Genomic DNA, 25,771 nt, shown 5'->3' with positions numbered 1-25,771 from the left:
CAACGCCAAGTGAAGTACACTTAGTGAGATTCAGGAAACGAAGAAGAGTCTATATTGCAGGTTTAATTAAATTCCCGCAGATTTTCATTGTTAGGCTTGAGCTTCGCTGAGATGATCTTTCCTTCGCGCTAATGAGTGTATTCTGTTGCTCTTCCTCGGAAAATTCACTAACTCAGTCCGAATTTTGAACAGAGTATGTTAGTGTCCAGTTCTGGAATTACGAATCAGATTAAAGAGATTAGGAGCTGATGTATAAATGAAGTCGATCACCTAGCCTATCACGGATAAAGTGCCACTCTAACAGCATATGACTATAGTTTAATTACCGAAAGAAGTAATAGGGTATATATTCAATAATGAAAATTGAGTACTCACCTAATCATCCAAACAGCAATCCCAATACAGGCGTTTCAGCGACTGGTTTTCACCATTTTCAATGCGAATTCTTTATAAAAAGTTAAACATTACTTGGAAAACTACCTTTTATGACAGTCTCGTTCATTGTAAAAGGGATATATATATGGTTCTTAAAGCTTTGCTGTTTAATAACCTATGCTATCGTCTCATTACCTTCATCCACACTCGAAGAGAATAAACATTTGCTGTATAGAAATAATTATTACTTATAATTAAAACATTACTTGTAAGCAGGGTGGGAAAAATCATGATTGTTTTAAAAAAACATTCCACCAATTCACTCATCTCTCATCATCACCGTCTCCTTTAGCCTAACCGGCATAACCGTGGGACGTAAAACTCAAAGATTTCATTTCATTTTTTTTAAAAATAATTTTTGATGATTTTTTTGATTTAAATCAAATCTTTCTCCTCGTATAATACAAGTCGCGAAATGAAGAAAAAGCATTACGAATTAGTATTAAATGCCAATTATGCCATTTAAGTGAAAGTATTGGGGTTGAATTTTGAATTAATCCCCAATCGTTAACCTATATCAATCCCAAACAATGTTCTTTAACAATTTAAATTATGGCTTTTTTTTTTTTTGATAAATTATAGACTTTTAGTCAAGCATCATCCCTATTTATCTTAGGATCATTGTTCATACCTCATTTTCTTCAGAATAGAACAGTCTTCACATTTTTCCTATCATGTCCCTGAAGCGGAAAATTGTGAGAAGTCGGGATTTTTTCTGATTTTTTTTTTTTAATTTTGATCCCCTCTAGACTCCCCTGTGTTAATGCACAGATCTCAAAATCAACTGGGAAATACCACGGGTGTACTAAATGTTTGTACAAAGTTTCATGCTTCTATCTTGAATAGTAAGGGCGGGAAAAATATTTATAAAAATTAGTGAACTACGAACATCCCCACAATACCCCAGATGACCCGAATGTAATATAAAAATTTCCTCAGACATCCCTATTTATCCTAGAATCATGATTTGTATATTATTCTCTTCAGAATAACACAGAGTTTCAAACGGTACCATTCAAATGTCACCATCGTGTAGGCTATCTGGGGCTGGAAAATCACGAAAAAAGGGATTTTCTGTTCAAAGATCTGAATTGAGTTGATTTGAGATTAGCGTCCCTTTCAGCAGCGAGGCTATATGAGACGTGGACCTACTGCTGAAAAATACTAAGGGGTGCAGTGAATGAGTGTCCAAAATTTCAAACTTCTAGATGCAAAAGTAGGCTCGCAAAAAATAATATACCCTAGATTCCCGTATAAAACAGTATCTCAGGTAACAGTTTCCTGAGATATCCCTGTTTATCCTAAGACCATGGTTCATACATCATTCTCTTCAGAATAGAACAGCCTTTCAGATGGTACCATTCATGTCTCCATCTTAGACGAAAAAATCGCGAAGAAAGCTAATTTTTGTTAAAAATATTTTTTTTTTTTTAACATTTTTGCCCCTCTGGACCCCCCTGTTTTCACGCAGAGATCTGAAAAATACTAAGGGTGCACTGAACGAGTGTGCAGAATTTCAGTCTTCTGAATGGAAAATGTAGACCCGCCAAAAAATAATAAAAATAGTCACAACAAAATTTTTTTAATTTATGACGTCATCACATCGTATGTCTCGACGCAGAGAGGCATGAAAGCATATGTAACGTGCTCTACAATGCCTTCAGTCCTTAAAAAAACGAAGTAAAAAGCTTTATTGGTACTTTTTTAATCGAATGATGAAAATTTTATCTTATCACCTAAAAATAGGTGATATAATTTAAAAGGTTAAGCGTTAAGGAAAAAGTACAGAAACGCTTATCAAAGTGACACTTTTTTTTCCATAAAAGTTACTGATATTTGGCAGGGGCATATTTTTAAGGAAATTGTAACTAGCTTGCGACACGAAATACATAAATTTTGCCTAAAAATCTAAAAAAAAAAAAAATCGGAGAGGGGATAGGACACTTCTAAATACGCCCTATTATCTGGAAAGAAATACATAGACGCGCACACAAAAGAATCTTAGTCTTAAATGTCGATGTGATTTCTCCGTTGGAATAGTGAACGATTTACGATATAAACCCCATGTTACGAAGAGAAGAAAACAGGATTGTCCTGTTAGCCGTTCAAAACGGAATTTTCCCTAATCATCCTCTGCATGACACTTATTTTCATACTATGCTGTACCTACTGTACATTTGAATCTCATTGTATTATGATCAGGGTTGGCTGGTTTAAACCATGGTGTAAACCAGCTGTTTTTTTTTTTTTTTTCAAAAAACCAACAGGTTTAAACCAAAAAAACGAAAAATGTTTGTAAAAGTGTAAGTGTTCGTAAAATCTTGATGAACACACATTTGTGGGTTATCGCGTGTCATTGCCGCATATTATTCGTACCATTCATTACTCAAAGAGAATATACTACAAAAGCAACTTTTTTTTTTTTTATATAAGTTTATGAATGTTTCTTGTGATTTTTTAATAGTTCGTTATTATTGTTACGCAATTGCATCTAAATATTGTTTCGTTTTAATAATGTTTACTATTGATAAAATACATCGAAATACCGTACTTTTTTGGAGGGGTCATACAAACCCCACGAGAGGCATTGACTGAAATCAGAAGTATCTTTGGCATCTATTTATGTACAAACTAGCTGAACCTGCGCTCTCTACAGCTCATCATTCACATATGAGCATGAATCTCCTTGTCATTCCTCACATCATCTGTACATGTCCCTTTACAGACACAAGTGATGGACGTCTTGGTAAAAATTGGCAAAGAGTATAATAAAGGAGAGGTTTTTTCTATTATTTTTTCAATATTTCACACCGTTTGCAAGATTTGTGCCTACTTCCAGTTGGAGTTGAGTTGATTTAGAGTAAGGTCTCTTCAGCAGCGAGGCTATATTAGACGGGACCTACTGATTAATGTGGAATCCGAACCACATGAGCTCCATCGGGAATCGAATCCGGGTCTCTCACGCGAAAGGCGCGTACGCTAACCGCTTAGCCGCGAAGGAGCTCTACTTCTGGTTGGAGTTTCTAATTCATGTATAATCAGTGTTTTCTTTCTTCTTATATGCAGTATGTAATGACCAAATACATTACATAAACAATTAATTGTAATGTCAGTAATATATATTGTGTTCATTAGGCAAAACACTTCAGACAACAAAGATTCATCTCAGACTGGAGAAATGACTTCCTTTTGCTTTTCATTATCATTTGGCTATGAAACAAACGCCTGAAGGATACAGCCCCTATATACAACTTTATGGTGTTGGAATGTGTAATTCGTAGGATATGATGCTTTTTTTTAAATTTCAACACTTCCAGTATACCCCTAAAAATGTAATAAAGAACTAATGACCATGTTTTTTTAAATATTTAATTAGAACTGGACAACCTACACAAAATTTGGAATCGACCCGTGAAAACAGCACGTTTCTAGCACTTGTGGTTTTCGAGATTTCATTGTCGAAAGGATTGGAGACAAACATATAAACTTTTCTTTGGAGACAAACATATATACCTAGCATTTTAATATATAGATGGGTTAGAGCCAAAGTGGACTCAAACAATTCGTATCTTTATTCACTTTTCTTACTGATATGCAAATTAAGTCGTTGTATTTCTTTAACTTGACTAATGAAAGTCGTAGTGAACTAACATGGACCTAATTAGTTCTATACTCTGCAGTATTTTGAAATTGTCCATATGTAATTCTGTATAATGGTTTCACTTGTGCAGCTGTTTATCTTTTTGTCCTTCTCAAATGACTCTTGACAATTAGACAATTATATTACAAGTATCTAAAGATCGGTACAACGTATCAGGAATCCTTCGTGAGTGAGTCGGCAGACGGATCGCGTTTGTGGCCAATTAGTCCCGGTTTCGAGTTCAAATCGAGGACAATTTGTTTCGGATGTAAGTCGAGAAACGGTTTGGACTCCGCTTTAAGCTCATGTGACCCCTTCCAGCATAACCCGGTTGTTGTATAATAACACCAAAGTGAATCAAACTGATTTCTTTATTTAAACCAAAAAACCTGGTTTAAAAAAAAAACGGGCTTTTTGGTTTTTTCAATAAAAACCATGATTTTTGCCAACCCTGATTATGATTATCATCTTCCATAATCGAAATAACAGAACAGAAACGGAACTTTACTTATTTTCAGTTTAAATTATTTTGGAATTTGATTTAAATCAACGATTTTTATTTTAAAAAAATCAAGTGATTTAAATCAGACTAATTTAAATCAATGCACCCTGCTTGTAAGTTTTCTGGTTTTATCATTATTGGTACTCGATATTAAAAGATGCCCCGCAAATTAAATATCTGTGCGCAGTAAACTTAATTATTTCAATTATTTATCGAGCGTATGGAATACATTGTAATACCTCAAATCATTCCTAATCAATCTTCCACCAGTATAAACACGCTGAGCAAGAAGAATCTATTGGAAAGAAAAGTTCTTTAAAAATAATAAAATAAAAAGGTTGTTATTAGTAAATTTTGTTAGTGGCCCCGCGTAGAGTAGTCGCTAACGTTCTCGCCTTCGGTGCGTGCGGTCCGGGTTCGATTCCCGGTGGGGGCACTCGGTCGAAAAAGTGTAAAAAGCCTTTTTAGGTTAGCCATCCCGAATGAGGTTTTCCTCACTCACATTGGGAAAATGCCGGGGTGGTACCCATATAGGTCCCAGGCCGCCTCATTCCTTCCCTTTCCCCGGATAGTGTGCTTCCCGGGGGACGTCATCCCTCAAATGTGACGGGGTAACATGGCTATGGATGCTGAGGGCCCAGAAATCTAAATCCTAAATACCTAAAGTAAATTTAGTTAGTGCACTAACACTAGGGCTATTGTATTACAGAGTAAGATAGTAATAACAACTTATAACTTGGGAAAAGTATGTAGCGCTTGCGTAAGGAAGAAGAAATCTACGAAACATTTATAATTATTCTATTGAAATACACTCACACCCATACACAAAGTAAAGATTGTGTTGTAAAAAGGACCTATTGTGCACCCCTGAGGACGGGTGATCGAGTGGAGCAAAGATTGATTAGGAACATTACTAAGTAAGTAATTTGAGGTATTAAGTATATCTCATCACTTTGTCTTGAAGATCTGATACAAAAATCTGTCACAGTAGTTAGAACATAAGCTAGCGGTTCTTGAATCTGGCGTGTGGAATTGCCGGAAGGTTATATATTTTTGCACATTCTAGACCAATCGTTTTTGTACTAGTATACCTATATTACAGGAGAAAAATTAATTACTGAATAAATGTTCATTCTCTTTGAGTTTGGATAAAGATAACATAGGTTATTGACAAGGATATTTAACAGGACTACATTATTTCTACAGTAAAGGAAACTGATCAAGAAATATAGTTCCCCAAGCAGCCTGAATATTTTAAGGGATATCCGCTGATGATGGCGAAAACTTGTCGTTGAAACATTTCCGTTCAGATTGCTATTTGCATTCATACGTAAGTACTCTGTGTTATATAAAATAGCATTATTAAAGTTTCAGCAACCAGTCAACACATTTTTTGGACCAGGGGGCTGACAGGAGTCTATAGTGTTAAGTTACATTGAATCCTTGTTGTAACGTATACAGATACTGGTACTGATTGTTTAAGGAGGAAAAAAAAAAAATATATCCATACATTTTGAACAACCAATTAACCTCGTCCATCGTCATCATATACATTTTTTAACTCAAGGTATCAAGAAAGCTTTACACTGAAAGTTCAGTTGAATATCCGCGAATTGTTATACGGGAACAGGATCGATTGAATAATGTCTATCAACTTTGAACAATCAATTGGTACACTTAGAATGCTTTTTTATTTTATAGATCCAATGGACCAAGAAGACTTTTCATTTAAAGTTCCATTAAATATCTAGACTTGAAAAATAAAAGTTGTTGCACCTCTATACTATAGTTATTTATTTATTTATTTATTTTTAATAATCATCACCTTTCATATACTCAGGGAATTTAGGTGAGTTTACAGTCTAAATTTTCAGTTAATTTTTACAAGCAGTAATATGTACGATTGTGAAATAATTGCTATTTTGGATGTTAATTTGTGTTACATTTCATTATTTTTCAAAAGAGGAATAGAAAAGAAGAGCTCTTTCTTTAAAAAAAAAAAAGTTTTTGTTTGTCAATGTGTTAATATTTCTGTGATGAGGTCAGCTGTTTGCTATACTACCTTATTAGGATATCCTGTGTGTTGACGTGAATACCATACATACAGAACGGTAGAAGACTCTAGTTTTCACAATCACGTGATGTGTTTTATGAATGTTTTCTGTATTGCCATTGGCTACTATATACCATGAGTTTTTTTTCTTTATTTTTTTCTCTGCGCTCTGACTCTAGCAGCAGTCAACGCTATCCTACTTGGCGGGTAAAATTTCAGTGGTATAGAAGCACGTAGCTGCAACATGTGTGCCGCGCATCATACCGGTAAATTTTGAAGCAATTACCATTACTTAATCATTCATTTCTTTTAACATTCTTAACCTATTGAAGCTGTGTTGGTTTAAATTATGAGATTGTTTATTAAAAGTACTTAAATGACTGCAGGTTTCGTTGAAATGCTGCTAATGTACACGGCCATCTTGATTTATCTTTTTGTTGTGGCGTCAACATTATGTTTTATCTCCTTGCGTTATATTAAGTGTTGTTAATGCCGCACATAGAAATGGTAAGTTGTATACAAAGATACACATACGAGGGAGAACAGCGTGGAATACATTGAGATCTATTTAATGGTGCTAATATAGTGTTTGTTCATAGTGTTAGTTTTAAGCCTAATTATAAATCTTATTAACTTTTCTGTTTCTCAGTCTTTGACGGATATAGGCATGTTAGTAACGTAATACCCTTGGGTAGCTGTGAAAATTATAATAAAGTGCTTATGCCTAGGAACATTAGTTACTTCGAAAATCGTAACACGACATTCAGTGTTTTTGCAACATGAGGCCGAAAATTTTCAGTGATCAATCAGAGACATCAGTTGTATACTTCGTTGAACTAAGAGGATCAGCAAGTTTCATTGAATTGCTGTTAATTCTTATTACTATAACAGTTATTTAAAAAAAAAAAAAACGATCACTGAGAAAAATATATTAATGTGAAACAACAATATAAAAATGTTAATTTTATTTATTTGTTTCTGGCATACATATCGCCATAAAAGCAATCCAGAACACTGGTGAGTTTCTTGATAATGTTGTCTTCTGTGATTAATGCTAAAAAAATATCGGTGACTAATTTTTTAATAATATTCAAAGCTCTACAAACGCAGTGTACCAGGGTTGCGACCCCCTCCCCCCCAAAAAAGCTAAGTAGCTTTTATTGGACAAAGTGGGGTTTTATTAAATTTTGTATGTACACTCATGTCGCATATCTATAACTGTCAAAACAAAGCGACTACATTCCGTTTTTTTGTAATACATAATCACGTATTAGTGCAAGTAAATAATAGAATGTCCTTCTCCATGTGTCACTTGACTACAAATCGAAAATGTCTCACTTAAAAAAGGATTTTTTTAAACACTACATGTGGATAAAACACTGAAACAAACGAAAAGAGTTGTATTAAAAAGGAAACAAAATCTTCTCCTATGATAATTACAAATGCACAAATAAGACTACAGGGTGAGTCAAAATAAGTGTTACAAGCTAATATCTCGCGAACTATATATCAGATAAGAAAAATGTTAAAGAGTCAATGTACAATACAGAGGAACCTAAAAAATGAGTCAAACACGAGGTTCCCCCGCCCCCCATTTTGGAGGGACGTGGATGTACGTGAAATTTTTAAATAGGAACATAGGTCGAGTGATACCTTGTTCGAAAGAGCTTGGAAGATGGAACCATTTTTGTAGGAAACAATTTTTGATATGGGGGCACCATTTTCAAGATGGCCCCGAAAAATGAAATCAAAAACGGCTGAGTAGAAAAAGATGAAACAAAAAATAAAAAAGGAAAACGCCACAGGCAACGTGGAATGGTGTTGCCACGGTGTCCCCAGGGCCCCCATCATGGGGCCCCGGGACCAACTTGAAAATTTCAAATTGGAATATAGGTCGAGTGATACCTTGTTTGATAGATCGTGGAAAACCAAACAGCTTAGTACAAAATTTGTTTTGATTTCGGGCAAGCCTGTTTCAAAGTGGCCGCTGAAATTGGTTCCCCATTCAGATACAAAGCACAGTGTTCCAACTGAGTGTTACAACCAATATCCAGTGAATTATGCATCAAATAAGAAATATATTAAGAGTCAAGTACAATACGGACAGGCCCAAAAAATGAGTCAAACACGAGGTCCTAATTTTGTACTAAGCTGTTTGATATTTCACGATCTATCAAAGAAGGTATCACTCGCCCTATGTTGCAATTTAAAATTCCTCATACACCCCTCCCTACAAAATGAGGGGCGGGGTAATATCGCATTTAACCCATATTTTAGGCAGTCTGTATTGTACATTGACTCTTTAACACTTTTCATATTTGATGCATAGTTCGTGGGATATTGGCGTGTAACGCTCAATTTGAACACTGCGCTTAGTAACTGAATGGGTAACCATTTTCGGTGGCCATTTTGAAACAGGCTTGCCCGAAATCAAAACAAATTTTGTACTAAGCTGTTGGGCTTTCCACAATCTATCAAACAAGGTATCACTCGACCTATATTCCCATTTGAAATTTTCAAGTTGGTCCCGGGGCCCCATAATGTGGGCCCTGGGGACACCACGACAACACCATTCCACGTTGCCTGTAGCGTTTTCCTTTTTTCATTTTTTGTTTCATCTTTTTCTACTCAGCCGTTTTTGATTTATAACTACTGGAAATTTTATCCGATACAGGACCATTTTTCAGGGCCATCTTGAAAACGGTGTCCCATATCAAAAATTGTTTCATACAAAAATTGTTCCATTTTCAAGCTCTTTCGAACGAGGTATCACTCGACCTATGTTCCTATTAGGAAATTTCACGTACACCTTCACCCCCCAAAAATGGGGAGGAGGGACCTCGTGTTTGACTTAGTTTTTAGGCCCGTCTCTATTGTACATTGACTTAGTATTGGCTTGTAATACTTATTTTGACTCACCCAGTATATATTTAATACCATAGTTTGAATCAGTCAGCAAATGCTTCACTTAAAAAAAGGAAATTATCAAAGATGTACCTCTATTTTATCAGCACTACATTAGAATACTTTTATATATATATATATATATATATATATATATATACAAAAAAAGCTATATTAAAAAGGAGATTGGGAATTCCCGGATTCTTTTTGCATATCTAGCGGAATATGTGGCGTATAGTACGATTATCAAATGCTACAAAGGTCCTGTAATTGTAAAATGCATTGCAAGAAAGGAAATTGGAAACTGAAAACTAGATTTGAAAAGATTCCAACATTTCAGTTCTTCAAAAATAATAATAATAAAAAAAATTAAATAAAATCAGTTAACTCTTTTAGATTCTTCCATTTTTTGAGGAAAATTTTGACTCAGTATAGTAGATACTGCTTCAGTACAATTCGTCCGAGTATCATGATTCATACGTTACTCTCTTAAGAGTGAAATAAGCTTTCGAATGGTACCATGTGCGTGATGTAAGAGAGAAGGAGAATTCGGGGTAATGAAAAAATTCCCTTTAAAAAATCGTTGCAATATCTGGAATAGTTATGTGGTAAAAAAATATTTCTCAATCCTATTTGACAATACAAATGAGATACTATTGAAGAATCGAACACAGTAACAACACTGTTATTCTTCTAATGTACTCAAATTATACCACCGCCCAATTACCATTCAATAATAAAAATGCAACAAATCGACATAAATAGCAGCTAAAAACAACACTCACTTCCCTTATTTGCCTTAAAACTAAATCATATAAAGTTTTCTGGATGAAAGGACGGGAATGCGGAGAGAAGAGGGGAAATGCCATAATGTTTATTTCTTAATATATACTCATGAACTGTGGAATCGACAAACGATACTGATAAACTTTCTTTTCCTTCCACATTGCTAGGCAAAGACAGAAATATTTCTGCGTTATCCCAGTACAAGTAGCTTTATTTCAAGCCCAACTTGAAGGGACGTCATCACCTTACATCGTCGAACGCAAAGAGCGAAAAATGTGCATTGTTATAGCATCATACCTTCTGGACATAACATAAACAAAAATCACCTTGAAGCAATCATATAGCCTAGCTTCTAGAGGATAGTTAATAATATGTGTGCGTGACACAGCATTTGTGCCAAAAGGGTTAATAAAGTCTCTTTCTTTCATCTCTATCTCCTTGAGATGCTGTATTTGCCTGTCATGTTTTGAGGGAAGTTAAATAAATTTTCAGTCAGAACGACTGAGCCTTGAATCCTGAGTATAATGGAATTACCCACCCCTTTGTTACTTTATAATATTGTCTGCTTCCTGCTTTCTAGAAATCAAAATATAAGCGAATGCGAAGTAAAAAATATGTTCCACGAAACGTGGATGGGTCTTCACCTTTTCCCTTTATGCGACAGGGAATTCCATAGTTTCATTCCAAATATGTACAATATATTCTAATGCATGTCAAATTATTTTAAAATATTTTAGAATACAATATCACATGCTACTAATTAAATGACAGAGTATATTTTTTAGGAACAACAGTGTTTAAATTTTTATTGCTTTATGGAAGGTTGTAAAATAGGATAGAACACATACAGCCACTTTCAATGTTCTCTAGTGAGCGTGAAAAACAAGTGCACTATAAGTAAACATTCCATTCAATTCATATTGCAGAAATTTGTAATATTATGCAAGAAAATACCACTATTTCGAAGAAACAGAACCAGCAAACTTAATTATTGTTATAATGTACATGTACTATTTTACTAGGGCCAATTATTGTTATAATGTACATATACTATTTTACTAGGGCCATTACGTGAATAATTAATTGCTTGATCAGTAAAGTACTAGCTAAAACTGGTGAAATGAAAGTTGGCTACATCTAGTGAACACCTGTGTACTTAGCCGAATACAAGCAACGTAAGAATTCGTTGTTTAAATTTACAGTCAGGCTTTTTTGCGCTGCACGTATATTCTCGTGATCATAATTTATAGGCAAAATAAAAGCCCGAGATAATTCGTGATTTTAAGTTAAACGGTTAAGTAGGAGTACGGCTTTAGATGTACGTATAAAATTTAATAAAACCCACTGGGATAAGTTTATTTCCTGGGTTTTTCACAATCACCTTGTGAGTACCACTTAACATTCCTCCTCCTCGTTTCTAAAGTAGTTTTGGTTTACCAAAACTCCTTTATATATTTACCCTCCATCCGTCCAGAGGACAATAAATGTAACTTCTCGATGGATCATCATCAAATTTGGTCAGAATGAAGAGGTCTAAAAGCTAGAATCGAGTTTGTTTTTGGAGCCGATATTCGAGCCAAAAGTGGCTGAAATCTTACGTTGTTCTCTATAGAGCGAAAATGGTAAGATATTACAAGAGGCTGTTTTCTGAAATCGATTAAGCAGCTCAAGAATACATTTCGTGTCCATCCTTAACTCTGTACTAAAACTGGAAGTGGTAGAAATGCACTGTAACTCCTGGTTTCAATATTTCTGTACATAGGTCAAAAATATAAGAAATAGCGAGAAGCAGTTTCTTGGAATTGAATTAGTGTTCAAAGAACTGGTACCATATCCTCTCGTAACTCATAATTCAAACCTGAAGTTGCAGAAGTCAAGCACTCCCGGTTTTAATGTTGATCATTATAGAGTAGAAACAGTAACAAGTAGCAGGAAGTGGTTTCCTGCAAAGAATAGGTTCCATTTCAACTCTTATATCTCTATTAAAACGAGGAGTTTGAGAAACCACTTCCAGTTTAAGCTCTCATCGTTATAGAGTAAAAACGATAAGAGAGAAGCGGTATTCTGTAGTTAATTAAACGTCCGAATAATATATTCCATCCCCACTCTAATCGCTGTACTCAAACAGAATGTGGTGTAAATCTACTACCCTTCAGGTTTTAATATTAAGAAAATATTACGCCATAGAAACCGAACTCCTTCACGTGGTGTTGTATACATGACACTACTACTTGTTAGTGTTGTTAACAAGGAAACTGCGGGATTGTCCTTAAACGAAAGTATGCTTTTACAACGTGCAAATAGCAAGATAGGAAAGTTTTTTTCTGATTTTTATATTGTTTGAAAAGTTTTTAATAATGTATGGTATATGATATCTTTACCTGTTCGTAAGAACATACACTCATTATTTAGTTATGGGCCATTCCTCGTCAAATCATTCAACAAAAATATCTTTTCTTCAATCCACCATCTCAGATTTTCATGAAACTTCTGTCACTTGTTAGTAGTTCAAGGGTCATAACCTGTGTGAAGTTTTCCTCCTTAAATATTCAGTTTAGATTATTAGGTTTGGAGTTAGAAGTGATGGAAGTTTGGGAAAAATAACACATGTACACAGCTTCTGACATTCTGCTTTGAACATATTATAGCTCAAGATCTAACAAACATAGCTGCGTGAAAAATTTCTCAGAGAAGCACCAAGGTTTGTAGATTTCAGAAAAAAAAAAAAAAAAAAAGTTAATCAAGATAGTTAACTCCTGCCTTTATTTAAAAAAAAAAAAAAAAAAAAAAAAACTTAATGGAGCTAACACACTGCATCATTAAACAAGAATTATCATGAATGATACAGATGTTTTGCTAGTAGGTTTTGTCTTCAATTAAACGTAAAACTCTTCTCTAAAGAGTTATGAAAGAAAAACGGTAGGAATATTTTTTTTTTTAGGAATAACGACAGGCGATAATTGTAGATCTGTAATAGTGGAAAGTTTGTGTAGGGCGATTCCTGACATGAAATTGAACCAAACTGAATGGACATTCGCAAAGAGTTGCCTCAGCGGCATGAACGTGGGAGCGTCGAGTTCTTGATAAACATTGTCACACGTGATTAATCTCGGGAACACCATTTCGAACCTGAAAACAAGAGCACTTCGGAAACCATGCTGACGGTTCTGGAATGTTTATGGTATAATGCAAATAGAATTCCTTCCTAAAGGCAAAATCACAGGGTGTCTATCGGTCCCGAAAACGGTCATGAAAGTCACGAAATTTAGCTTTTGGGTTACGATTTTTTAATCTGTACAAATATAAGTATAGACTGTAAAATTTTGTACTATTAAATGTCAAAATTCACCACCAAAAATGTCTATGGTCGGCTTTAGACACTGCCAAATCACAAGCAAAGAACGCTTCTATCACATATATAAAAATTCGGCCCAATTCCCACCTAAATTCACTCTTGAGAATGTTACTAAATTTTATCGTTTGGGAAGAAAAGGTCACGAAATTTCATTTTGAAATTTTAATAGACACCCTGTGTCATCAGTTCTGATCAGTAATGTAGCGTTCTTACTAGACCGAAGCACAAATTCAGTGAGTTAGTCTACAAATGAAGCCTCATTCAGCACGATAATGCGTATTCTTATAGTACTACAGTGAAACTGAAAAGATTCAGCGCCTTCGTTTTACTGTCGTCTCATCACACGTATGGTCTAGATTTGGATCCATAACTTTTTTTTTTTTCGAAACTTAAGTACCTGCAAGGACTTCATTTTGATTCTGACAATGCAGTGAAGCGGGAAATCAAGCTATGGTTCTGCCATCAAGATAAAGAACTTTATAAGGATTATAAAACTGGTCACATGATGGCAGAAATGCATTGATCGCCAGGGCGATTATATGGGAAAATAATGATAGTGCTCTGTCGATTTAAGTTCTAATAATGCACATGTGTTTGTTTTATACCAATAACTTGAGCCATGTTCGCTTAAAATAACAGTAATAATGAAGCATTACTTTCCAGCATACCTTCATAGGAATTGGATGGAATTGTGCTTAAAGTAAAGATTTTTTGGTCGGAATCTGTATGATCAGAGATGGATGTGTTATAACCACAGTTGACATAAGAAGTGACATTTTATTATCTATCTATCTATATATATATAAACAGGAATAATTTGGATAAAGTTTGTGCAAAAGTGTTTCCGATCATCAAACAGGCTGCTTATTGTGACGGTGTTCAATGACGTGAAGAGTTTTTTTTTTTTTTTTTTCGGTCGCACTTAGTTCTTTCTTTCTTCCTGTGACTTGGTTCTGTAATATATCTATAATTCAACGAGCTTCGACATTTTGTTTTCCGTTCTGTAATTTTGAAAGGAGAAATTTCAAGAAATGTCTTTTCTTTACTTTAATATGTACTACTTTCTCAAGATTGTGTATATATTTAACACTGGGGATACGGCACTCTTGAATAACATTGGTAAAGGCTGGAGGTTTTGTAAGTTTTGGAGATATTCCATCATGTATAGATGTAATTACACTTCTCAAAATAATATTTATATGAACATTTCGTGAGATTACACGTGAGAAATTGAGGTTTTGTTTGTTTTATAGTTTACGAGTATTTCGTTATTGTATTTATCTTTCAGTCTCTCATTGTTTTCGTAGTTTTGGTTCTTGTTAACCAAAAGGAATATTTAAACACTGATATTTAGTCGTTGATTCCTGTTGCTTGGGAGTGGACAGTGCTTTCTTTTGTCTTCGTACCATTTGTATCCGTTCATTCATTATCTTAATGGTATCTGATCTCTCTCCTCACTAAGTGAACCAACTTTTTCTTTAATACTCTATCATTACGTAGTTCATTCTTTTGCAGTGACAACAAAGACTGGGAGAATGTTTTCTTTGTATTCATTGTTTGTACATTTAAGTGCCTTGAAAAGAAAAATTAAATCAATTTGTAGAGGTTGTTTGGCTATTTTGGTACAATATAATTCGTTAAATCTTTTTGTATGCTTAAATAATATTTTTAAGTTTCATCAGTTTTTGTAGAATTATATATTATAAACCCAAGGAAACGTGAATGTAACGTACTTAGTAAATTTGTAATCGAAATAATCTTCTGCTCATCTTTAAATGAAGGATTGAGAATCAGAATGAGCCATCTCGAGCCTTCGAAATTGGAATCAAGAATGTATTCGTTGTCGGACTGGAAATATGTCACGTGTGAAAGTATCCAACTTTGAGAACTTGCTGTGGATAGAAATATATTAAATTTTCTAGCGGGATGTAATATAAATTTTAGTCCTTGATTCCTGCTGTTTCGTGGAGGTGGACAATATTTACTTTTGTCTCCTTACCGTTTGTAACCGTTCATTCTTTGTATTAAAGTTCTTTGATCTGTTCTGACAAAGTGAACCAACTTTTTCTTTAATATTCTACCATTACATAGCTCGATCTTTTGTAATAATTTGTTAAATCTTTTTTGTATGCTTAAATAAACTTAAAATCTGATCAAAGCATACTCTCATTATTACTAATCTATTTTATATTTTCGACAGTATGTCATTGCCTTCCATGTCACACTATGAAAGTACAATTTAAGGCTACAACTTACATATTTCAAAAAAATGAGAACAGGTTACTTCTAACAACCATTATTTTTTCTCTTTTCATCCAGTGCTGCTTCTCACTTTCTTAAAATATTTCTTCTTTCTCCCTTCCTCTCTCTAGTCCTTCTACCTTTCCCACTCTTTCGTGTCCTGTTTCTCTCACATATTTATGAACTACATTGTTTTCTCCCGGTAATCTAACATCGTCTTTATGTTGTTTAATCCAGTAAAAGAAGATAGACATTAATGAACTGAACTAATGAACTGAGTATTCATAAATCATTGAACAAGATATTAAATAAAACAGAAAAGAAAGAGAATAAAAAAACACAACATACAGTTTAGTGTGGAGAGGACAAGGTAACGCAGTTGTGTACCTAATTAAAAGTTAGATTTCAAAAAGTGAAAGTTTGAATGTAATTGTAAGATTAGGTCTGTTTGTAATTAGAAATGTGTAGCTTTATACATGAAAGGTAGAATAATTCTGATATACTTACTCGTAGATTGTACTTTTATAATGTGTCTGATGAAGGCATTGATGTTCGTCGAAACTGTAACATAAATTAGTAATAATGTGTTTGCTTTATAGTTGCCGCCTGTCCCAAATTTTAAGAAAATTTTCAGCGTTCCGAATTACGCCTGAGACGCATTATATGGCGGGATGCCAAATGATCCAAAAGACTTGAATAATGTGAGACAGAATTTCTTAGTGGCATTTTGTAAATTACGGCCTACGATGTATACTTATGACTATTGAGATATTGATATGATTCTATCATTAAAATTTTTCGTGTTGGTAGCACTGAAATCACTGCTAATCATGTTATTCCTTCATCAGTTCAATGGTTTATAACTTCTGTTCAACTAGTCGTCAACAAACTGATTCTATGAGTTCTCTGCTTCGGTGTTTTTAGCTTAAATTCCCATTGCGATTTTCATTCATGAATGTGTATAATTCTTTCTATTATTCTTAATAAATTGTTTCATGTGAAAACGTCGCTAAATACGAGGAACTGGCTGTCTGCACATGTTAGATAAGTATGTCCAACTTGAAGCTTACCAAAAGGTGGCAACCGTAGTTTGCTTTGGTCATATTTTATTTTTTATGATAGACCATGATTCAGTGCGAGGCGTCAAGATGTTTCTCTCTCTCTTTGGATATATTCTTTAGAAATACTGGACTTGGATCACTGACGAACTTACACTAGGAAATATTTTACTATTGAAATGGGAAAAGTAGTATATCTAATGTTAATGCTATTTTTTCAGTGTTCATGGCCCGTACTAAGAAGTCTAAGTCACGTATAAAAAGAAGTAGCATACGTCGTACTTCTTCCAAAGGAGGATTGAATTGTTCAAAAGTGAAAACATGTGGGAGACAGCGGGCGTCAACTGCAACACAGAAGAAATGTGTTAGCAAATGTGTTTCGCCCACAAATGTTAAGAGTACTTTACGTGGGAAAAGGTCATCACCAGGTAATAGTAAAATAATCATACGTGAAGTGTTCCATTCAGTTAAGCGTCATATTTCGTTAGAAAGCGAACTCTAGAACCATATAGTGTGGATACTTTAGAATAGTGAAAAGCATGATCAGTTTAGAGAGTTCATCTGATTCTTCGAGTTCAGAAAGATCACCAGATTTTAATTTAGGTAAGTGTAGTTTGTTTATTAGTTTAAATTTAGCGTATGCTTGTATTTATTTATAAGGTTTGATGCTACGAAGCCAGGTGCTTGCATGTAGTAGTATTAGCTATATATTTATAGGTGTTGTCTTTGCCTTATTATTAATGTACTCCGAATAATGAGTCTATTTATTTAAAAAGCTGGTCACTCACCTCTTTCCAGGATTTTCTATTCATAATTGTGCATAGTATGTTTAGCACTGTGGATTGCTATGAAGATTTCAAAGAACTAACGATGGTGCATATTTGTTTGATTATTTATTTCTACCTGTTAATAAAATTATTAGAAAAGTTTTAACGATAGTTTCGTAATAATAGTAATAATATGCATCCCATTATTTCATTAAATAATAATAATCTATACTCAGTAAAATCCTAGAGATTATTATACTAAATGTGCATTGGTGTGCATTTGCTGTAACTTCCGTCTTCATCAGACTTCAAATGATATGGGATGTGGAGAAAATGATAAGTAAAAGAGAAAGATTGCTTCCGTTACTGTAAACTTGGCAGAAATATATTAAATAAATCACTAGTTTGCGAAAAGAATGGAGAAGCAGCTATATTGTACCGGTTTTCAAAACAAGTGGATGTGTAAGAAAATGGCAACTAAAGGAATAAAACTTCTGAGCCATGCATTGAAACTGGGAGAGAATGATGATAGAAGCAAGATTGAGGGAAGAGACCGAAATAACAGAGAACCAATTTGGTTCCATGCTAGCGCATTTGACAACGGATACAATATTTGCACATTGGTTGCTAATAGAAAAGTACGGAAAATACCAGAAGGACCTCTATATGTTTTTCTTCAACCTAGAGAAAGCATATGATAGGATGCCACGGGATCTTATTTTTAAGCAAGAAAAAGTATGTCCCGACCATATACATGTGTATAATTCAAGATATGCGTGATGGATGTTGGACAGGAGTGAGAAGCGCGTGTAGATTACCAGAAGAGTTGACAGGTAGTTCGCATCAAAAATTACAAGGCAGCGTATTAGTTGCTACTCAAGTACTGATTTTTACGTCAGTTTTCCTGCACTTCGGACTACGTCAAGGCTAGTTAATATCGACTTAAGGTCTGTCCCTATATTGCCAGTTCCCTGCGCTGTTTCAAATGTCAACACTTTGGGCACACCAGTAGGTCGTGTAATGCGAGTGCTGCTTTTGTGCGAATTGTGGCCAGGATAGTCATGGTACAGGACCCTGTATAACGACCAATTCCTTTTGTGTCAATTGCAAGGACGAGCATTCTGCTTGGTCTCGGGACTGTCCCACCTCTCAACGTGAGAAATGTCCCAGAGCTAGAGGTTGTTGAGATCTCTTCTGTTGATGGTAAGCGTCGCTTAAAAGAAAGCATCCATTTCTCGCTTTCTGTGCTCTTTGCTACTGTTGCAGCTACTTGTAAATCTGTGGCAACCCAGACTTCTGATGTTTCTAGCCAAACTAATCTTATTTCTGACAAAAGTCCAGAAATTCCGACCCCAGTTGCATCGACTAGTGAACCCCACAAATCCCCACGTGTTTCTATTAGTGGTGGTCTTCAGCGAACACCAGCTTATCGGCGCTCACCTTATAAGGGCGGCTTAAAATTTAGCCAGTATATACGCCAACTCAGTGATACGATTCTTTCCCTGAAAAGACCTGTTCATAAGTCACCAGCAGTTTCTTTGAAATTTGACATAGTGGCAGACGCACTAATGGATACTTGAGTGGACGGTACTTGATCCCCTGGAAAAAAGTTTGCCTCAAAAGTTAATTTTTGACTTTTTGATTTTTTTTTACTATTTTTATTATATATTTTTATTACTATTATTACTGTTTGTTATTGTTACATATTTTCTTTATTACTATTTATTTTTATTGAAATATATTTACTATTTCTTGCTATATATATTTGTTATTCTCATTTATTTATTATTTTATATCTTCTTTTATATTTTTGTTTCTCTTTTACAGCATTTTTTTTTTTAAATATATTTTGATATGTTTATCTTGAAATTCGAGTCGTGTTAATCGTGAGGGGGACAAATAGCCTCGATGCTGACGTCCCAATCAAGCCTCAATCAATCAACTAATATATTTAAATTGGTTAATGGGTAGTCAACTGTTTTTTTTTTATTTCTTGTGAAAAAACAGTGGAATCCCGTTTCATGTTTTTTTTTTTTTAAAATTAGATTAAAAGAGAATAATGGATGATAAATTATTATTATTACTTTAGTTATTTTATTTTTTTAAGGCAAATCAGTGCTGATTTTGTACATACATTTTTAATGTAGTAAATTGAACAAAATTTGCGCAATCACGTTTAAAGAATATAATCGTCATGTATCTTTCAATAGACTTTACCGTAGTTTCTAGGTATAAAAATGTCTTTTAAAAGACGCCCGCGCTCATATATGAGTGTTAAGTAATATTGAATGACTTCTTTTTATTAAATACTGTTTCCTATAGAATACTTGACAATGTTGCATGTACCATAGTGCATGTGAATTTGAAGTTTCTAATGAAAATTAACAAGTAATTGGACAAGATATGAATTACTTGAAAATCTGAAATGTAGAGTGCTTTTGAGACCTTGGTTTTCAATATTGTGTTGGTGCATCTGACTGTGGGATGTCAGCATGTTACAATTTTAGTAATGCAGGAGATTTTACACCAAAAAGGAAGGTGGAGGTACAGAATTACTAGTGTATCCTATACTAAAGGTACTGTCACAGCGTCCATCTAATGAGAATGAAGAAGACTCTCAATCATAATGACCGGATCACAATAACGTGATTCACCTCAGAATTGTAGAGATTAATAATTCATTTCTTCTTAACCTTAAAAAACTTAGCTTCAAACAGTACTTTTGTCTTCAATAAAATTGAACTATCTCGGTCTTACACAGCAGGAAAGGTAATAGCAGCACCCGTAAAGTGTGTTTTTCAAAATTAATTATACGGGTAGAGTAACTAATGTATTGGAAAGAGCGTGGACGAATGCGTACTCAGTCGCAAAATATAGGATAGCTAATAGTACCCTGATTTCATATTTATATATTTATTCTATGGGCGTCAATAGCGACCGTTACTCGTTCCGTACAAACATACACATTTCGAATTCTAGCGGATAGCGTACCCAGACCCGAGTTCGATTCCCGGCGGGAGCTCATGTGGTTCGGATTCCACGTTAATCAGTAGGTCCACGTCTCATATAGCCTCGCTGCTAAACGGGACGTTAAAACTCAAAATCAACTCAACATTTCGAATTCTATTCCGGAATATATTATTTCACACCTCCGTATGCCCATTAGTGACCAAATGGCTAACACAAATGCGTTCCATGTGCATGTCCCTTGTTTGATCCCTGGTGGGGTACTTGTCTTAGATATGACCTCAGTAATAGTTTGGATTTCATTTATACGCAGTAGGTCCCATATTTTCGTTGAGTTCAGTTGATTTTGAGTTTAACGTTCCGTTCAGCAGGTGGCTATATGAGACGAGGACCTACTGATTAACGTGGAATCCGAACCACATGAGCTCCCGCCGACCCATATTTTCGTGTTGAAAAGGGAACGAACGCTAGAATCAATCAATCTACTTTGTGTACATGCACACTAAATTACAAGATATGTTGTTTGGTGAACTGAACAAGTTAGGTGTTGTTTTATCGTGTTCCATGCATATTCAGTAGGGGACAATCAATGATTATATCGAGCAGGAAGTCGCTGAATATTTTGCAAAGCATGTTGAGTATCGCGGGCGGTATTAGAGCAGTACTTGTATTCATTGCCTTCCTGTTGCAAAAATGGCAACAGAAAGAGCTGAACTACGCTCTGGATCTGTCAGTCACTTGTCATTTTTTTCATAAAGCTTGAAGATTTGAGAATTCTGACTTTTGCGAACCAGGATATTGACAGTTCGACTGTGTCGTGGCCGAAAACATTCTAAAAGATATCCTTTGGCGGCTTTCGTCGCACGCGCATACAGCCGTCACAGACATGAAGATAAAATTACATTTATCGCTAAAATTAGATTTGTCGTTAAACACTAGAGAGTGCCGCTCGATGCTTTAGGTAACTTCTTTTCGAGGACAACTGGAGACGTATATTGACGATGTTCTGGAGTGAGGTAAAGTGTGCCAGGGTGCCTATCACCCGAAAGGCAACACACAAACACTATCAAAATGCCAGAATGCTGAAGTTTCCGAAGAAAAATGATTAAAAACACAAAAGTTTCAACACAGCTGCATTTTGTAAGAATATAGAATCGGTCAAGCACAGGCCGTGTCCGGTGAACTTGAGTGGAAGCACGTAAGCACCTCAAATGATAACATTTATCGCTGTCTACACTTAAACTACCTGTGAAATGTTAGTAAGGTCGTTCAGCTAGCGACATGAGAGCAAACGAAAGATCGTTTGAGATTTTCTAACTTTTACCATTGTTATAATTTAATATCAATAAGGTTAACAACATTAAATTAGTTTTAAATATATTCCATTTAAAAGTTCCCTATAATAAATAAGTGCACATTTGAACTTCAAGATGTTTAGCTTATCAAATTAAGTAGTTACTAGTGCGAACCGGACGATAACCCCAGAGTGGGGCGCCAGGGACTGGAAAGCATTTAGAACAAGATCAGCATGAAAATATTTAAAAGATATTTCCTTTTGACATCATTGTAGATTTTTTTGAAAAATTGCGATGTTTTAAAATCAGTTTGTAAAGAAATTCCTTGGCAATAAAATGAAAGATACAAGTTCAGCGTCAAAAGTCATGCTTAATTTAGTATCGAACAACTCCTGGCTGACGTAATTTTACACAAGAAACTGATTCCTATGAATTGGATGTCTCCTTCAAAAGAAGTTGAATGAGAAAAGGTGTTAACTCAAAATTTGTGAGAATAAGAAATTAGTTACTTTGTTGTTATGTATTTTATATTTTTTATTCCTTTTTCATTTTCGCGACCTGTGTGTTACTTTTTTGTATTGTTTAATCTAATTTTTAGATCTTATATTTGATTTACATTGTTTTAGAAGCTTTAATGTAAATTTTTGATGTGCAGCTTTTGTCAGCCAGTGGCCTCTCACTGCTAAGTCCCCATTAAAGTTTAATCAATCAGTCATTAATAATTTTCTGTAAGAATTGAGATCTTTCAAATAGAAAAAGCGAATATAGGATTTTCTTTTTTTTCATAGAAAGTATAGTTGCAGACTTGTATTCCTGAAATTTTCTAAGATGATTTTCAGTATTTTCATGGGAATGCAACAGTTGGAAGAGTATTGTCAGTGAACAAAGAATGTTTCATTGAAAGTTCACTCGAAAAATTCTCTCATATCCTAATTTATTCAGTCACCTCTGTATGTGGAGGAGTTGACAAGATACTTAGGATTCTGATTGAAACCTATTATGACGGCTGTAATACCATCTTCAAGACGGAAGGAAGCGTTAACAAAAAGTAGTAAATTGAAGAGTGAGATAGAATTCGGAGCACTAGAACGGAGAGAAAAGGAGATCGTTGAATCAGGCTGAAGAAGAAATTAAACAACTTCAACTGAAAATGGATTAAATAGATTCATCTTAAAAGAGCTATGTCAATGGTGGCTGGATTTTATCGAAGAATAGTGTAAATGGTTAGAAATATATATATATAGATAGATAGATAGATAGTGTTCTAATAAATTGAGACAAGTGAAAAAAATTTTTTTTCCTAAAACCTTAGCTTTTAATTAGTACATACCTTAAGTACATGGATAAATATATTAGTACGAAGTATGTCCTCCTTTAGCAGAAATGACCTCTTCAACACGTCTTAGCATTGACTCCACTAGTGTAGCGCACATGTTCCTGACTTCATCATCGTGGAACCTCACTTGTATAGCACTGTTTATCATACGTTCTGTTCTCGTGCAGTTCATCTTGGCTGAACGATTCTTGAGAATATACCATGAGTTCTCAATGGAATTTAAGTCTGGTGAATTACCAGCTCAATCAAGCATTTTTATTTTATTTTCCCGCATAAAAGTCTGGACCAATTTCGAATTGTGGCAAGGGGCAAGTCATGTTGAAATGTTTCCATGAATGGAACAATCCTACTGCGTAATATGTCTATGTATTTGGCAGAATTCATCATGCCAGTGACTGGAACTAAGCTTCCAGTGACATTAAAAAAAAAAAAAAAAAAAAAAAAATCTGTTTAGAAGGGTGTTTTACAGCCTGTTGGATATGATCTGGTCGCACAGTTTTACCTTCACTTCGTCTGATTACACTTGATTTGTATCTCTGCACAAATACATGTGTTTCATAACTGGAAATCACCTTCTGCCAGTCGTTAACAATCCGTGATCGGTATTTTTTGGCCCATGCTAAACGTTTTTTCATCATTGTCTGAGCTAGGAATGTTTTTTATCTTGGTTTTGTTGTCATACGGCCAAATTTCAGACGCCGTTTCCGTACAGTTGAGGTACTCACTCCAGTACCATAATCCAATGAACCCTTCAAAGGTCTGTGCTTGACTTTCTTCAATTTATTTTGCTATTTCTTATTAGAATTTTATCAGTTCTTGGGGTAGTTTTCCGTTTGCGCCCACACTTTTCTTTTTTCTTGGAAACGATGATCCGGAATCTTGAAATGTTCTTAAAATTTTTGAAACACTTGATTTGCCCACACCAACTGCCGTAGCTATATCTCTCACAGTCATAGAAGTGTGTTCATTAATAGCGATTATTTTCGAACGCTTCCTCGGAGTAACATCCATTTTTGAACAAGCAAAAGTAACACGTGTTACACGGAACGCAACATTGTAACCACCAGCTACCACACTGAAAGGCGCTCACAGCTGAACTACTGCTACACTGAAATCAGTCAAACGAGTAAATTATAGCCAAGGTCGATCGGTCACACTACTTCTAAGTAGATATAACCGGTTTGAGGCGGTTCGGGACATCACTGGTAATCACATACCGAATCAGACAAGAAAAATATGTTTGTCCCAGTTAATTCGAAAAGGAGGGGGTAATGAGAGTTAATGAAAATTAATGCTCGGACCAAGAAGAAGTAATGAATTTGCATTTCTGTATTATCATTGACACCCTTGGAGTGTATTTGCTTGTATTTGTTCTGTGGATGCCACGTAAACACCAAGGTGAAAGAAGAGCGTCACAATTAGACCTCTCCCTACACTACTGCAATTGCTCATAGTGATTTTATTCAAGAATTTTGGTCTATTATGAAATTTCATTAAGTTCGACCATATTCTTCCAAGTTGCCACTCAAAGGTACCTGTTTTTAAACCAGAGAAGAATCATCATGATAGAACGAGACGTTCCTTAGCGATACCTCATAAGGAATTTCAAAATTACCACCAACAGTGAAAGGACCGTGTGTAGGTCGGAAGGGGTCTATTTAAAAAAAGAAATGAGAAGTCGAAGCTCACAAGTAAGGTTTTTTTAACTGACACAAAGGCCAGATACTTCTTGATCGGGATTGTAAGATACTGACAATTCGACTTCAATATAAATTCTGATTACAAGAGCGAGCATCCTACTGATACTTGACACCTCAGTATGCACAGTTCTTCTCGAGATGAATCGCATATTCTGCTCTTAATATAAGACACAAGGTAAGACATAAATGATTAGAGCTTTTAGTATTGTGGGTATATTATTGGTGTTAAAAGCTATTACTGGTGGTAGGCATGCTTTCTTTTAGTAATGTTAGAAATGTTAATTGCGACACCTGCATAAGTGGTAGTGCGGAAATATTGCTTCATAGGAGAGTAAGGCTAGAATGAAGGAAAACTGACTACAAACAAGGGACATTCTTATTAATGGATATATTCTTCATTGTGATCAAATACTGGATATGCAAGTAAGTAAGTTATTATTTCATATTATGTTTTTATTCAAGTACACAACAAACAAATTTTTTGGAGAAATCCTCATCAAGGAGTCAGTAATAAGGTATAAACTATTACTTTTAAATATGCAGTCTAGTTGTCTAAGGCATAAATAAGATTTCTTGATATATCCTGCCTCCGATGTAGTGCGTCAATCTGTTTTTTTTTCTTCTTCTTTTTTCTCACTGTCTTCAACTAAATTTTAGATAGTGATATGAAAGAAGGGTGTTCCAAAGAAAACTGAAAATTAGTATGATCTGGTTTTCAAATTTTCGATCTCA

At 34.8% G+C, this 25,771-nt stretch overlaps 1 protein-coding gene across 2 annotated transcripts in view; it reads left to right on the top strand.

Annotated features, from left to right (window-relative positions):
• LOC145690164 (uncharacterized) overlaps nt 1–25,771 on the top strand; it is a 165,102-nt gene that overhangs the window by 26,088 nt on the left and 113,243 nt on the right. The window contains exon 2 of one of the 2 annotated variants that reach the window (XM_081764789.1): nt 17,196–17,402. In XM_081764789.1, coding sequence (XP_081620915.1) covers nt 17,201–17,402 — 202 coding nt within the window. In that variant the 5' untranslated portion in view covers nt 17,196–17,200. Of the gene's footprint in view, nt 1–17,195; nt 17,578–25,771 lie in introns of those variants that run through there. The other variant, XM_081764799.1, reaches the window with a different exon arrangement.

The sequence above is a fragment of the Thermobia domestica genome, chromosome 1, assembly GCF_964235325.1.
Source record: "Thermobia domestica chromosome 1, izTheDome1.hap1.1, whole genome shotgun sequence".
Classification (NCBI taxonomy): domain Eukaryota; kingdom Metazoa; phylum Arthropoda; class Insecta; order Zygentoma; family Lepismatidae; genus Thermobia; species Thermobia domestica.
Note: the sequence above shows the minus strand (reverse complement) of the source record. Positions and strands in the feature narration are given on the sequence as shown.